This window comes from Rhinolophus ferrumequinum, chromosome 10 (assembly GCF_004115265.2).
Source record: "Rhinolophus ferrumequinum isolate MPI-CBG mRhiFer1 chromosome 10, mRhiFer1_v1.p, whole genome shotgun sequence".
Taxonomy (NCBI): Eukaryota; Metazoa; Chordata; class Mammalia; order Chiroptera; family Rhinolophidae; genus Rhinolophus; species Rhinolophus ferrumequinum.
In genome coordinates, this window is record NC_046293.1 from 90,625,155 (window position 1) to 90,642,773 (window position 17,619).

Below are 17,619 nucleotides of genomic sequence, written 5' to 3' on the forward strand. Positions count from 1 at the left end.
AAGAAATGGAAAGAAATTCCGTGCTCATGGATTGGAAGAATTAACATAGTTAAAATGGCCATATTACCCAAAGCAATATACAGATTTAATGTAATCCCCATCAAACTCCCAATGGCATTTTTTAAAGAAATAGAACAAAAATATCATCAGATTTGTTTGGAACCACAAAAGACCCCAAAATGCCAAAGCAATCTTAAGAAAAAAGAACAATGCTGGAGGTATCACACTCCCTGACTTTCACTTGTACTACAGGGCAACAATAATCAAAATAGCATGGTATTGGTAGAAAAACAGACACATAGACCAATGGAATAGGACTGAGAACCCAGAAATAAAACCACATAAATATGGACAGATAATTTTTTACAAAGAAGCAAAAAACATACAATGGAGAAAAGGCAACCTCTTCATAAGTGGTGCTGGCAGAATTGGAAATCCATGTGCAAAAGAATGAAACTGGACTGCTATCTGTCACCATGTACCAAAATTAATTCAAAATGGATCAAAGACTTAAGCATAAGACCTGAAACAATAAACTGCTTAGAAGAAAACACAGGCACTAAACTTATGGACCTTGGGTTCAAAGAGCATTGTATGAATTTGACTCCAAAGGCAAGGGAAGTGAAAACTAAAATAAATGAATGAGACTATATGAAACTGAAAAGCTTCTGCACTGCAAAAGAAACCATCGACAAAATAAAGAGGCAACCAACTGAATGGGAGAAGATTTTTGCAAACAGTGCCCCCGATAAGGGGCTAATATCCAAAACATACAAGGAACTCATGCAACTCAACAAAAAAAAAAAAAAAAAAAAAAAAAAACAACCCAATTGAAAAATGGGCAGAGGACCTGAAGAGACATTTCTCCAAAGAGGACATACAAATGGCAAATAGACATATGAAAAAATGCTCACCATCACTACTATTCAGACAAATGCAAATAAAAACCACAATGAGATATCACCTCACCCCAGTTAGAATGGCTATCATCAACAAGACAAATAGTAACAAGTGTTGGAGAGGCTGTGGAGAAAAAGGAACCCTCATACACTGTTGGTGGGAATGCAGACTGGCGCAGCCGCTATAGAAGGCAGTGTGGTTCCTCAAAAAATTTTGAATAGAATTACCGTATGACCCAGCAATCCCTCTCCTGGGTAACTACCCAAAAAATCTGAAAACATTTATACATAAAGACACATGTGCTCCAATGTTCATTGCAGCTTTATTTACAATGGCCAAGACATGGAAACAACCAAAATGTCCTTCCATAGATGAATGGATAAAGAAGCTGTGGTATATATACACAATGGAATACTATTCGGCGGTAAGAAAAGATGAAATAGGACCATTTGTGACAACATGGATGGATCTTGAGATTATAATGCTAAGCAAAATAAGTAAAACAGAAAAAGCAGAGAACAATATTATTTCACTGATATGTGGTATTTAAATCAAAAACAACAAAAGAAAAGACAAACAAATGAGAAACAAAAACTCGTAGACACAGACAATAGTTTAGTGGTTACCAGAGGGCAAGGGGGGTGAAGGGTAAAGGGGATCAAATAGATGGTGATGGAATTAGAACTGACTCTGGGTGGTGAACACACAATGTGATTTATAGATAATGTATTACAGAATTGTACACCTGAAACCTAGTAACTTTACTAACAATTGTCACCCCAATAAACTTTAAAAAAAAAGATATATCATAATTAAAATGGCAAATTTTGAAGACAGAGAGAATCCTAACAGCAGCAAGACAAAGGCAACCAGTAACTTATAAAGGAGCTCTCATAAGATTGTCAGCTAATTTCTCAACAGAAGAAATTTTGCAAGCCAAAAGGGATTGGCACAAAATATTGAAAGTGATGAAAAGAAAGGACCTGCAACCAGGACTATGCTACCCAGTAAGGCTATCACTTAGAATCAAAGGACGGACAAAGAGATTCCCAAACTAAAAAAAGCTAAAAGAGTTCATTAATACCAAACCAGTACTACAAGAAATGTTAAAGGGACTTCTTCGTGAAGACAAAGACAAAAAATCAAAAATGTGAATAATAAAATGGCAATAACTACATATGTATCAATAATTACTTTTAATGTAAATCGATTAAATGCTCCAATCAATAGCCATAGAATGGTTAATTGTATAAGAAAACAGACCCATACATATGCTACCTCCAAGAGACCCACATCAGACCAAAAGACAAACACAGAAATGAGACAGAAAAATATATTTCATGAAAATGGAAACAACCACAAAAAAAAAAAAAAAAAACTGGTGTAGCATTACTTATATCAGATAAAACAGACTTAAAACAAAGGCTATAACAAGTGACAAAGAAGGACATTTCATAATGATAAAAAGACCAATCCAACAAAAGGATATAATCCTTGTAAACATTTATGCACCCAACATAGGAGCACCTAAATATATAAAGCAAATATTGACCAACATAAAGGGAGAGATCAACAGCAATACAATTATAATGGGGGACTTTAACACCCCATTGACATCAATGGACAGATCTGCCAGACAGAAAATCAACAAGGAAACAGTGGCCTTACATGACATACTAGACCGGATAGATTTAATTGATATTTTTATAACAATTCACCCCAAAGCAGAGGAATATACATTCTTTTTTTTTTTAACTTTTTTATTTATTTAAGTGTGTTTTTACAGCTCCAAGTCAAGCAGTTGTTTCAATCTAGTTGTGGAGGGCACAGCTCACAGTGGCCCATGCAGGGATCAAACCGGCAACCTGTTGTTAAGAGCACCACACTGTAACCAACTGAGCTAACCGGCCGCACCAGAATATACATTCTTTACAAGTGTACATGGAACATTTCCAGGATAGACTACATGTTAGGCCACAAAATAAGCCTCAATGAATTTAAGAAGATTGAAATCATTGCAAGCATATTCTCCAATCACTATGGTATGAAACTAGAAATCAATTATAAGAAGAAAACTGAAAAACACATGGAGGCTAAATAACACATTAATAAACAATGAATAAGTTAACAAGATCAAAGAAGAAATCAAAAGATACCTTGAAAAAAATGAAAATGAAAACACAACAACCCAAGTCTACAGGACACAGCAAAAGCAGTTCTAAGAGGACAATTTATAGCAATACAGGCCTACCTCAAGAAACAAGAAAAATCTCAAACAAACAATCTAACTGTACACCTAAAGAAACTAGAAAAAGAAGAACAACAACAACAAAAAAAGCCCAAAGTGAGTAGAAGGAAAGAAATAAACGAGATCAGAGTGGAAATAAACAAAGTAGAGTCTAAAAAAACAATAGAGGGCCAGCCCTGTGGCTCAGGTGGTTGGAGCGCCGTGCTCCCAACGCCGAGGTCACCTAATGCCTAGGTCGCAGGTTGTATTCCCACATGGGCCAGTGAGCTGCGCCCTCTACAGCTAAGATTGTGAACAATGGCTCTGCCTGGAGCTGGGCTGCTGTGAGCAGCTGGATGTCGGCGTGGGCTGCTGTGTGTTGCCGTGAGCTACTGTGTGGCCAGGAGTGGCCAGTGGCCAGCGTGAGTAGCCGGCAGCCATTGTGAGCGGCCGGCAGCCAGCGAGAGCTGCTGTGAGCTGCTGTGAGTGGCCAACCGACAACTGGCTACCGACTGCCTCAGCCAGGGGTAGCACAAGGCTCATAATACCATCATGGATCGGGGAGCTGTGTCCTACACAACTAGACTGAGAAATAATGCCTTGAACAAGAGTTGAGGGGGGGTGCAGAAGAAGGGGAGGAAAAAAAACAATACAAAAGATTGATGAAACTAAGATATTGTTCTCTAAAAAGATAAACAAAATTGAGGGTTTTTTTTCTGGAAAACTTTAACCAGATTTATCCAGAAAAAAAGAGACGGGATTCAAATAAATAAAATGAAAAATGAAAGGGGAGAAGTGACAGCTGACACCATAGAAATATAAAGGATTATGAAAAAGTATTATAAACAATTATATGCCAACAAATTGGACAATCTGGAAGAAGTGGATAAATTCCTAGAAACATACAATGTTCCAAGACTGAATCAAGAAGAAACAGAAAAATCAGAACACACCAGTAACTGCTAACAAAATCGAATCAATAATCCAAAAACTCCCAACAAACAAATGTCCTGGACTGAATGGCTTCACAGGTGAATTTTGCCAAATATTCAAAGAAGAATTAACACTTATCCTTCTTGAACTATTCCCCAAAACGGAGGAGGAGTAAAGGCTCCCAGGCTCATTTTACAATGCCAACATTACTCTAATTCCAAAGCCAGACAAAGACATTACAAAAAAAGAAAATTATAAGCAAATATCACTGATGAACATATATGCAAAAATCCTCAACAAAATATTAGCAAACTGAATTCAGCAATACATTCAAAGGTCATACATGATCAAGTGGGATTTATTTCTGGGATGCGAGGTTGGTTCAGTATGTACAAATCAATTAACATGATATACCACGTAAACAAAATGAAGGATAAAAGTCATATAATCATATCAATACAAACAGAAAAACATTTGACAAAATCCAGCATCCATTTATGATAAAAACTCTCAGCAAAGTGTGAAAAGAGGAAACTACCACAATATACTAAAGGCCATATGTGACAAAACCACAGCTAACATCATAGTTCATGGTGAGAAACTAAAAGTTTTTTCCTTAAGATCAGGAACAAGACAAGGATGTTCACTTTCACCACTTTTATTCATCATAGCATTGGAAGTCCTAGCCACAGTACTCAGACAAGAAAAATAAATTTGGCATCAAACTTGGAAAGGAAGAAGTAAAATTGTCATCATTTGCAGATGATATGATACCCATGTAGAGAGAACCCTAAAAATTCTAACAAAAAATAATTTAGAACTAACAAATAAATTCAGTAAAGTAGCAGGATACAAAATTAATATTCATAAATTGGTTGCATTTTTATACAATGAAGGAGAAATTAAAGGAGAAATTTTTTAAAATCCCATTTACAATTGCATCAAAAATAAATAAATAAATAAATAAAATACCTACGAATAAAGTTAACCAAGGAGGTAAAAGACCTGTACTCAAAAATTCTAAGACATTGAAGGAAGAAATTGAAGAAGATACAAATAAATGCAAGCATATACCATGCTCATGGATAGGCAGAATTAACATCATTAATATGTCCATACTACCCACAGCAATCTATAGATTCAGTGCAATCTCTATCAAAATACCAATAACATTTTTCACAGAGCTAGAACAAATAATCCTAAAACTTATATGGAACCACAAAGGACCCCGAATAGCCATGGCAATTTTGACAAAGAAGAACAAATTTGGAGGTATCACAATACCTGATATCAAACTAACTACAAGGTATCAAAACAGCATGGCACTGGCATAAAAACAGACACATAGATTAATGGAACAGAATAGAGAGCCCAAATATAAACCCACACCTATATGGTCAATTAATCTATGACAAAGGAGGCAAGAATTACAATGGAGTAAAGGCAGTCTATTCAGTAAATGGTGTTGGGAAAACTGGATAGGTACATGCAAAAAAAAAAAAATCATGAAACTAGATAGCTTTTTTACACCATTTACCAGAATAAACTCAAAATGGATTGAAGACTTAATGTAAGACCTGAACCCATAAAACTCCTAGAAGAAAATATAGGAAGTAAACCCTTTGACATTGCTCTTAGTAATATTTTTTTAGATGTATTTTCTCAGGTAAGGAAACAAAAGAAAAAATAAACAGTATGGGATTATATCAAATTAAATTTTTTTGCACAGCAAAGGAAACCATTAACAAAATGAAAAGACAACCTACTGAATGGGAGAACATATTTGCCAATGATAAGGGTTAATATCCAAAATACCGGGGGTGCCAAAAAAATGTATACAAGTGGACACTTGGGTCAACATTGCTCAAGCAGTAGTTCACCGTAATCAGAAGTGTCTGGACACTGATGGTAACCACTTTGAGCACCTCTTGTAATTGCAGAAGTCAAACGTGACTTGTACTCATCTTTTGTTATCGGTATATATTTAGTGTTACAATTTTAATACAGTTTCCTTTATTAAAATGTCTATACTTTGTTTTGCCACTGTCTGTATATAAAGAACTCATACAACTTAACAAAAAAAAACATCCGATTAAGAAATGGGCAGAAGACCTGAATAGATATTTTCCCAAAGAGGACATACAGATGGCCAATGGACATATGAAAAGATGCTTAACGTCACTAATCATCAGAGAAATGCAAATCAAAACCACAATGAGATATCACATCACCTGTCAGAATGGCCATCAGCAATAAATCAACAAACAACAAATATTGGTTAGGATGTGGAGAAAAGGGAACCCTCATGTATGTTGGTGGGATTGCAAATTTGTGCAGCCACTATAGAAAATAGTATGGAAATTCCTCAAAAAATTAAAAATAGAACCTTATAACCTGGAAATTCCACTTCTGGGTATTTACCTGAAGAAATCCAAAACATTAATTCACATAGATATATACACCCTTTGTTCACTGCAGTATTATTTACAACAGCCAAGATATAGAAGCAACCTAAGTGTCCATCAATAAACAATTGGATAAAGGAGATATAGTACATATATCCCTCATATACAATGGAATATTACACAGCCATAAAAAAGAATGAAATCTTACCATTTGTGACAACATGGATGGATCCAGAGGGTATTATGCAAAGTGAAATAAGTCAGGGTGAGAAGACAAATACCACATGATCTCACTTATATGTAGAATCTAAACATACATACGCACACACACATACATTAAACAAACAAACAAAACAGAAACAAACTCATAGGTACAGAGAACAAATTGATGGTTGCAGATGGGAGGAGTTAGGGGAGCTGGGTGAAAAAGATGAAGGGATTAAAAAGGATAAATTGGCAGTTACAGAATAGTCATGGGGATATAAAGTACAGCATAGAGAATATAGTCAATAATATTGTGATAACTGCGTATGGTGCCAGGTAGACTTATTAGGGGGATTACTTTGTAAGTTATATAAATGTCTAACCACTATGCTACCGTGTTTCCCTGAAAATAAGACCTAATCAGAAAATAAGCCCTAGGATTTTTCAAGATGACATCCCCTGAACATAAGCCCTCATGCGTCTTTTGGAGCAAAACGTAATATAAGACCCTGTCTTACTTTCAGGGAAACATGGTATATACCTGAAACTAATAAATATTGAATATCAACTGTAATTGACAAATAAAAAGCTCACTGTGGTATATATCTTGAACTTTGACTTTCAGTGAACCTGCTTGAGAAGAGTATTACCACCACCCACAAGCCCTAGAAACACCATTAAGAGTCTCTGAGAGCATGTGGTTATACTCCATTTGTCCAAGAAGTATTTATTGAGTCCCTACAATATAACAAACACTATTCTAGATACTGGGTCCCCAGCAACACTCGGCTCTGATTAGCCCCCTAAATTGTCCTGCAGGTCTGAGATGTAACACCTCTTCTATATAAGTCCAAGCAGGCACTGGGTAAAGCCTCAACCACAGGGTGTGGTCTCCCCACAAGCCCAACTCAGGCTCAGAAGGGGGTCTCCCAGGACTCTGAACACAGCCTAGAATGAAAGTAAAAGGGGACATCTAGCAGCTCCAACTGCCAGGCTTTCTATCTGGTGGAGGTGATGTGAGCCCAGCAAGGTCACATATTTATAGTAGTATGTGCAGCTGAAGGTGCTGTGACATCAGGTCCCACCTTGCTAAGACCAGTGCAGAACTGGATGGGTCATCTTTCCAGGACCTTCTTATCTAGGGAGAAGGGGCAGAAGCAGCAGTGGGCTCAGTCTCTGGCAAGAGACTCTCTGCTAAGACTTATATAAGCCCCTAGACTGTGGCTGTGCCAGCTACTGGAAGCAGGTGAATTGTTTTCAGAATGGAAGAAAAGCATGTTTCTACAGACTGGATGGTGAGACCACTCGCTTCCATTTGCTCTGGTACCATTGTTGGGGCCCTGGAGTCAGTGTGTTGGCTTTCTATTGCTGTGTCACAAATTCCCACAAACTTAGCAGCTTAAAACAATATACATATATTATCTCACCATTTCTGGGGATCAGGAGCCCAGCCATGGGTCCTCTGCTTATGGTCTCACAGAAGTGAAATCTAGGGATAAGCTAGGCTGTATTCTCATCTGCAGGCTTGACTAGGGAAGAATCCACTTCAAAGTTCATTCAAGTTGTTGGCAGAATTTAATTCCTTTGCAAATTTCCGACTGGCTGTCAGCTGGGGGCCACTCTCAGCTCTAAGAGATGCTGAGCCATGAATCACCCTCCATAAGCCCTCCCCTTCAAAGCCATCAAGGGAGTTTTTGCTCTAGCCTCCTAAAATGGAGTTCTACATAATATGGGATAATCACAGAAGTGACAGACTATTGGTTAGAAGCAAGTCACAGTTCCCACCTGCATGCAAGAGGGAGCGATTACACAAAGTCATGGGCACAGGAGGCAGAAAATCATGAGGGCCACCTTGGGGTCTGCCTGCCACAGTCACACTCGGGACCAAGAAGACTACACAAGAAACAAATCCCAGCTGCATTCAACTAAGTGATTTGGGAACACCATGCTTGCTTGGACATCACAGACATCACCAGCAAGGCAAGGCCCCTGGCACTGCCCTCTACTCACATCTCACACTGACCTCCTGGAGGGAGCCCGAGCCTCAGGTGCAACATAGTCACTCAGATTACTTCTGGGGGTGACGCGCCTACCCAGGATTATGTAACCAGCTATACCTTCCTTCTCTGTAACATCTTCATCCTGATCCTGGTCTTTCGGCCTCCCCCAACGTGAAGAGCTTTAGCCATATCTGGTCAAACTGTCTTGTGCTTACAGACAGCAGGACTTAGCAGGGAGCCCCAAGATGCGGTTAGTAGGTACCTGTGAACCTGAGCTGGGCTCCAGTTTGTCTCACGTTAGGCAGGTCAGGTCTGGGAGTGAGCATGCTTCTAGGTACAGTTAGATCCAGCGCATGGCTTCCACCGAACCTCATCCCCATCCAGGGCACACGCATCCTCTCCCCTGTGGGACTCATCCAGATTTGGTCAATCCTCACTGGAGACTCAAGTGAGGTGGCAAGACGGGGCCCACACCTAGGAGCTTGGGGAGCCTGATCTGAAAGTCCCGCCAAGGGTTTTCCTATGAAGAATTATCTCCCCTGTATTTACAACCGGCACTGGGGAGACATTTCACAATCAGTCAATCCCCTCTGGTTCTTTACAGCTCATAGTTCTAAGACGATGGCACCTCTTCCTGATTTGAAGACACTGGAAGAATGAAGTAGCAAGCGCACCATCGCAGGCTCCTGGTGAGGACAAAATTAGATGGCACGTGTGAAAGGACACTGAAATGTTATCAAGTGTGTACCATCCACCCCACATTAGACCACCTGAGTCTGGCTACAGAGGGAGAAAACAAGAACAACAAATGTTTATTTTATGAAGGTTAGCAGGAGTGAGCTCCACCCCAGACACAATATTTACAGGAACACAAACTTTCTAGTGTGAGGGAGGAAGGACTCTCAGTCAGAACTTCTAACATCAGCCAAACCAAAACTTAGCAGTTGAGAGCCCCTTTAACAGGTAGTGGTGGATGCTGTACATGAAGAAAGCCAAGCAGCAGAGGATGACCATGAAGGACAAGGTGATGAGGGTGTAGATGGACATCCGCTTCTCCATGGTCCCCCTGATCAGGCAGAGGTAGGGTCCAGGACAGCTCTCCGTTCTGCAGTGAATGATGGCCTGGCTCACCAGCGGCAAGTGATGGCAGATAAGAAAGAACAAAAACACACACTGAGTGCCAACTTGCAGGAGGAAGTAAAGGAGGTACAAAAGCAAAAGCATCTTCTCCTGATGGAAGTTCAGGATGGACTTCTTTGGAAAGGGGATGTGCTCCTGGATTCCCACCATTGAACCCTCCTCCATTTCACCTGCCGCTGACTCCACTGACTTGACCTTGATTTGCTTATGCCGAATCTGAGCCATGAAGAATTCCATGAGGAAGAAGAGGGCCAGGAAGATGAAGAAAAAGAAGTACCAAATTCCCACTACAGGACTGCTGAAACTGTTTTCAAAACACTCAATCAAACAAGGATCGGTGATGTTGCCATGGCACCAGAAATCTTCATGGATGGGGGACCAGGGCATGCGGACCACATACACCACCATTCCATACACGGCAATGAAGCCAAACCACAGCTGCCGCCCAATGTAGTAGCCAGATTTGTCACCGGCCACAGAGTGTAACACAGGGATCAGTCCCGCCAACGCTGCTGCAGCCATCAGCTCAGCCTCTCAAGGGTCGATGGAATCCAAGACCTGGAGAACTCTGCCCATGCCTCGGCAAGGGAAAGAGAGAAAACATAGGGTCAGAACATGAGAGCAGGTACCAAGAATCCTACACATGTCTGAGAAGCCTGCTCAAGTTTTCAATATGCGACCAGCTCTCAGTTTCACATCTTTACACACAGGCAACATCTGCACCCCAGGTGTGGCTATTCCTCTCTCTGCGTCTCAGCCTGTGATGAAGGCTGCCCACCTGTGCACATGCCAACCGCATTATGATGACATGCACATCTCATCTCTCCGACTAGGTTATAAGCTGCTGGAGGTTAGGTATCAAACTTTGCTCACATTTACAATGCCCATGCCATCAAGTGTAGGTTATTGCATGCTATCACAAGACTATTAGACTTGATAAATGCATGAAGAAAGGAACAAATAAATGACTTTAATAATTCTGGTTGTGTCTGGCTATGCTAGAAGCTCTATGTCAATCTCTACACTTTGTATCTTTGCCAGGAAACTTCCTAAAACTTTAGACACCAAGAATAGAATCTTCCCTTTCCTTCTTGCACATGACTTCTGTTCCATCCACAACTCTTCTGAGGGTGACTATCACCATGCTTTATTTATAATAATAATAAAAACATTGACCACTAATTGTCTGCCCAAATACGGCAAGCCCTGTGCTGGGATTTAGATACATTACCTTTACAGAAGGGTAAAACATTTTAAATCTTTTTATTAGCTTATTTGGGTATGTTTGTCCCTTCTTATAAATGATAGTGACCAATCACTTAACATGAGGTTTAGAGTACTTCATAAATTCTTTGGGTTTTTTTATTGTGGTAAATTACACATAACACAAAATTTGCCATTTTGACTATCTTTAAGCGTACAGTTCAGTGGCATGACATACATTCACAATACATTCACTGTGCCATCATCACCACTCTGCTTTTCCAGAACTTTTTCATCTTCCCAAACTGAAACTCTGTAGCCATTAAACAATAACTCCCCATCTCCTCCCTCTCTCCAGCACCTGGCAACCACCATTCTACTTCCTGTCTCTATGAATTTGACTACTCTGAGAAGCTCCTCTAAGAGGAATCATACCATATTTGTCCTTTTGGATCCATCTGGCTTGTGTCACTTAGCATAATGTCTTCAAGTTTTACTTAATTTGTAGCATATGTCAAAATTTCCCCCTTTCTTTTGGCTGAATAATATTCCATTGTGTGGATAGACCACATTTTGTTTATCCATTCATTCGTTGATGGACATTTGTTGTGTTGTTTCCACTTTTTGGCTATTGTGAATAAAGGTGCTATGAACATGGGTGTACAATTATGTTTGAGTCCCCTTGAATATGTATGGGTCCCTTCGTGTGAGTATATAACCAGAAGTAGAATTGCTGGATAATATCATAAATCTGTGTTTAATTTTTAAGGAATCACCACATTGTTTTCCATAGTGGCTGTGGCATTTTCCATTACCATCAGTAATGCACAAAGATTCTAATTTCTCCACATCCTTGCCAACACTTGTAATTTTCTGGAATTTTTAAAAAGCTTTGGATTTTTATTGAGAAATTGTCACAGCTAGTGCTGAAAACTCTCTTTAAAAGATGCCTGAGACTCAGCAATATTTCTAAGTTACCCCAAGTACTGGGTCACATTTGAACAGCCCATACACAGGAGTCATGAGAGCCAGCCTCCAGAGTGAGCTGGCAGATGCAGGACCGCCCCGTCAGCCCGCCAAGGAGGGTGGATGAGCAGCACAAGAGCCAAAGGGCAGGTGGGGAGAGAAGAGAATCAGTACATACAGTGAGCACTCTGTTATCAGCTGACAGTTATGCGTCCATTACCTCATTTATTCCTTTCGACAACCTGATGAGATAAATATTCTCAGTTTCCAAACAGAAACTGAGATTTAGAATGGTTAAGTAACCCCTCCACAGTTATACCGTCAAGTAAATGGAGGCGCCAGGATTAGAAACCAGAGCTGTCAGACTCGGCTGCCTGAACCGTGGACTTTGCCGGCTTCCAAGCTCACGGCCTGAAGATGACAGGGCGGAAAGGGGGAAAGCCAGGGCGGGTCCCCCCACGCTCACCTGCTGACTCTCGTGGTAGGTGAAATAGTTGGTGTCTAGACCCACAGCTCTTTGCTTCTCTTCCTTCAGTGACAGCGTTGTGGCTGAATCCCAGTTAGCTCAAATTTAAAAGCCAAATCTCCAAGAACATGTGTTGAAGGGTGATTAAAAGACCAGGTTCTCACTCGCAGCCAAGTTTCTCCAGGAAGGATCCTGTCTGGACCATCTGTGCCCCTCCTTCTGTTGCCACAAGTCTGAAGCCCCACTTTTTCTCCCTTCTCCCACTTAAGGCCTCTGCTCATCAGGAAACCGCCCCTTCTCCCTAACTGCTCCACTCTTTAGAATCTCCCAGCTAGCGGCCCCATTGGCTACGCTACCTGCCTGTCTTAGCGGTCTCTACAAATCATCGCTCTCAGAAAAGAGGGCACAGGAGAACCTCCAGATCAGGACTCCTATAGTTTGGAAGGGAGGGGGTTTTTCAGGAGCCTGCTCTGAAGATTGAAACAGGGCACTGGTGATATTCCTGTGAAGATCTGTCCTTTTCCTTCCGTCTGCCCCTGGATTCAGGTGGCCCAATAGTCTTAACCTCGAACAGAGTATCCGCAGATTTAACGAGGAATATCTGGTAACTTTCCCATTTTTTTCAAACCTCCAATCCCTCCCTCCTACGCCCTCATCTCATTTAAACTGAACAAGACAGGAATCACCAGCCAGGAAACTCCCTCATTTTTCACGTGGGTCCCCCATCCCTTCCTTAGGCCTTCTCGGGGCTCCTGCCCCACTAGTCAGCCCCTCTCTCCCTGAATCCTCAGTTTCTGCCTCTCTACAGAATTGTTCCCATCAGCATCCTGGTGCCCCTACCTAGCTTCCCTGTTCTTCCTCACAGCCGAGCTCCTGAAAGCGGCGGCCACCTACGTGGGCGGGCTGTCTCCACCTCCTCACCTCTGTCCACTTGCAGCTCCTCCTCAGTCTGTAGTAGAAGAACGATGGGCTTGCTTTAAATCAATGACAATGACAATGAGAATGACTAATTCACTGTTTTGCTTTGCCTTGCCTGACATCTCAGAGCTACATGTTCAATTACAGTAATTCTATTAGATTAGATTGGTGGTATATTTATTGTTCTTTCCTAGTATGTTTTATTGTAATTTTATTTTTATGGTTCGATACCATAGGTCATACTGTAAGCTACTATAAATTCTTTGGAGCTAAAATTTATAGACAGACAAGAAAAGAAACACCTGGATCAATTTGTGTTCAATTCAAAGAGCAGTTTCAAAGGAATGATCATGTAAATTTGGTTAAAATATGAAAAAAAAAATAGTATACAGTCATTTAGCTCTAACTCCTCAGTGCCTAGCATAAAGTAGATCTCAGTAAATGCTTGTGTAATGTGTGAATGAAAGATACAAAGCCATGAGAGGGGAAAACTGCCACATGTTATGTGCTCGGTAAACACATTTCTTCAGTCTGAGTGCTCTCTATCGACTATATGAAAGTGTATAGACAAACAGATGAAAACAGATGAAGCATTGGAATGGTGACACTGTGTGTGGATCTATTTCTTTTTATTTATTATACTATTATTACTATCTATTACTATTATTACTATTTATTACGATTATTTCAATGACATGTGCTAGGGCTCTCTGCAATACATTTATACATTCTAGTGTGTAATTTGGAGAAGTTTGGGTTATCCATTGCTATGAACCAAATAACTTCAAAATTAGTGCTTTCAAACAGCAATGACTTATTTATTTCTAATCACTCTGTGGGTCAGAAGTCTGGGCAGGACCAGTTGGCCGGTTCTTCTATTGCAGCTGGGGTTACCTGGGGTGTCTCATGACATTGCAGTCGAATGGCAGCTGGGCTGAGCAGCAAGGGCCAAGAAGGTTTCACTCACATGTCACATGCTGGTGGCCTCTCTCACTGCATGTGTTGCCTCATCACTCAGTATTTTATCTCTAGCTTCTTTACTTCATGGCAGCTGGCTTCCCACAGAGCATAAAAGCAGAAATTCCTCCTGCCTCTGAGAGGCTAGCCTCAGAAACCACATGACGTCACTTCTGCCATCTCAGACACTCGAGAGGGAAAAAATAGCATACAGTCATCACCCCTGATGAGAGAAGAGATAAGGTCTACTGCAGAAGTCATGCAAGATGGGAGATACAGTTGTGCTTGTCTTTGGAAAAGCCTGCCAAAGACGGGTTGCTGGGTGCTGACATGATGTTTCATTCCCAAAGTTGCAAAGAAACCTCTGATAAGTAAGGTACTCCTCTGAGCAGACCGCCTAGCCACTCTAAGGATAGTGGTACATAAAACCCTGAGTGTTCTTTTTAATCATCTCAAGTGAAATGAACAAACAAATGAGCAGCAGCAGTCTTGAACAGACACAAGTGTCACCGAGGCTCTTCCAGAGGCACTGAGCCAGGCTATGGTGAGAGCTTTACGAGGGGCTGCTAGCCTGATCTTCTCAGTGTGGGCTCCTGAATCTTGACCACAGTCCCCAGCGGGGGCCTGTTATAAAGTCTGGGTTTATCCTAAAAATAACAGGAAGTCATTGAAACATTTCAAGTAGGGAAGTTACACGATCTATTTTACGTTTTACACAACCAGCCTGTCTGTCGTGTGAGAGCAGATTAGATTGAATGAAGGCAAAAGACCACAGTGGTAAGCTACTGTTAATATCTAAGCGATAAAGGTTAGAGACCTGAACTAATAAACATGGGGAATGTACATAAAAGCCATCTGGTGGCTGATTGAATGTAGGAAGTGAGGGAGAAGGTGGCATTGAGAAAGAAGAACCCTAGGTAGTTATTAAACAACTAAATTAAGCATAAAGAGAAGTGTAGCAAAATATTGGTAATGTAGAGTAGAGGTGTGGTATTGACTTTAATTTTTCTTCACCAAGAATCTAGTGGGTATCTTTGTCTTGGTCTGTTCAGACCTTTTTTCATCAGCTGGATTCTCTGTAACCTGTTTGACCTCTTCTATGACTCACATCAAAAGAGCTACCACTTTCAGAGCATAATCTGTGTCCGGCAACTCTTAAAACAGTCTGCTATGGACTGAATTGTGTCCTCCATCCAAATTTATATGATGAAGTCCTAACCCTGGCGTGACTGTATTTGGAGCTGGGATCCATAAGAAGGTAATAAAGGTTCTATGAAGTCATAAGGGTGGGTCTTGATCTGATAGGACTGGTAAGTCCTTATGAGAAGAAACACCAGTGCTTTCTCTCTCTCCCTGCACCCACAGAGAAAGGCCATGTGAGGACATGGCGAGAAGGCGGCCATCTACGAACCAGAAAGAGAGGCCTCACCAGAAACCCAACCTGCCAACACCTTGATCTTGGACTTCTGGCCTCCAGACCTGTGAGAAAAGGAATTTCTGTTGTTTAGACCATCTAGTGGCATTTGGTAAGGCACATGAGGTATTTCGTTGTGGCAACCCCTGCAGACTAACATGGTCTTAACCGGTAGGTATTGTCATTCCCATGTATAGATGAGGATGAGGCTCAGAGTTTGACTTGACTAAGATCCCATGGCAGTAGCAGGTCGCCCTCTGCTCTCCAGTGGAGCCTTCCTGACGTCAACCTTTTTTTTTTTTTTTTTTTTTTTTTGCAGAGAATCATCTAAACGTACCCACGAAGGACCAAGTCTTTATCGACAATTTCTAAGACCCCAGCTGCTGGTCTTCCTCTCAGCCTGCCATGCATATCCATAGAATGATGGGACTTCAAAGCCTGCTCTGAAAAACGACCCGGATAGGCCTCCGCGTCTCGGAGGTTCAGAGCTCTGCTGCACCACCTGTCCTCCCACCATAGTGAACGGGGTCGTGCAAAACTCCACCGCAGCAAAAGAGCTGCTTCCTGGCTGTTTATGATTTCACACGAAGCTCCAGCACCTTTTGGAACTGCAACATTGCTAGTTTTAAAGAGCTAGTTTTCTGTTTCCAATTACCTTCGTGTAAGCTGCGTAAGCTTCTAATAGCCTTGTCTAAAGTATCACTGAAGCAACTTCTGATGTTTCAGTGTGACCCAGATGAAATTGTCGTTTTTGCAGGTCAAAAATGATCAAATCTCAGCAGTTTCATAAATGCTGTTGGCCCTCATCCCTCCCGCTTCTTGCATTTGGTAACTTCTGGGTGCCCAGAACTTAGGCCACCCTCTGATGGCCACAGGTCCCTAACTGCTTCCTACCACCCAGCCTGGCAGTGTCCCAGTCCTGCACAGAGAGAGCCTGGGAGAGACATGCCCAAAGGAAGAGAGACAATGGCCAGAGCAGGAGAAGGAGGCTGCAGGAACCAGGGGCAGAGGATTTAAGAGGATCTGACCTGATATGTTTCTCCCTTGTCCAAGGCTACCATGACCATGGAATTTCTAGAATGATTCCACAAGGAACAAGGAAGGCACTGGGAACCCAGACGTCTTCACCACTGCTATCCTGACGTCCTGAATGGCCTCACACAGCCTGCGTACTGGTTTGCTAATATAATGAAGGGAAAACAACCATGTCACAGTTCTCATCAAAGCCAGCCCAGCATTTGTGGCTGGCAAATCCCATCTGGCAGATATTGGCAGGATTTTCTCAGAAAAATCTTACAGTTCAAGACAGGAACAAGGAAAGTTCAAGGTGAGCAATAGTCTGCCACATCCTGTCACACAGATGGCCTGATACGACCCTCAGCTGTGGTCCCAGTGGGAATGCCCCACCGTGGGCTAGACTAGACCTAGAGGTTTAGATGAGCTGAGGCTCAAGGGGCAGGGAGGTGCTGTGGTTCAAGCCCCCGGTTCCTAGAATGCTGCTCGCCGATTTGGAACAGGCTGCTACAAGCAGGGCTCTCAGCAGGGCGCTCTCCACCTTTTGGATGGAGCTATCTATGAACTGGTCAATTGGTTAGCATCCCTGGCCTGGCAGAGCTAAATGCCAATAGCACTCTCAGGGCATCGGGACAACCTACAAGCCTGGGGCTGGGAGCTGAAGGCAGTTTGTGGTGCTATGACCTCCTCATTTAAAAGACATTCCCTTAGGACTTCCCAGCTCTCTCTCAATGCAGCCTTTAGCTGGATTCCACCTTCCTAGTTCTGGCTGACCTGGTGACAACTATGGAAGGAGGGACAGGCGAGCTCAGCGGGAGTCTGGGAAGGGAAATGCAAGGAATGGAGAGTCTCCAGCCCAGCTCCAGGAAGGG

At 41.8% G+C, this 17,619-nt stretch overlaps 1 protein-coding gene across 1 annotated transcript; it reads right to left on the minus strand.

Moving 5' to 3' along the window:
- Positions 1-9,564: 9,564 nt before the first annotated feature.
- Positions 9,565-13,387, minus strand: LOC117029130 (uncharacterized). Its single transcript, XM_033118157.1, has 2 exons — positions 12,445-13,387; positions 9,565-10,387 (listed from the first exon to the last, which is right to left on the minus strand). Exon 2 carries the CDS (start codon positions 10,329-10,331, stop codon positions 9,591-9,593), a length of 741 nt encoding a protein of 246 aa, XP_032974048.1. The 5' UTR covers positions 10,332-10,387; positions 12,445-13,387; the 3' UTR covers positions 9,565-9,590.
- Between the last annotated feature and the right edge of the window lie 4,232 nt (positions 13,388-17,619).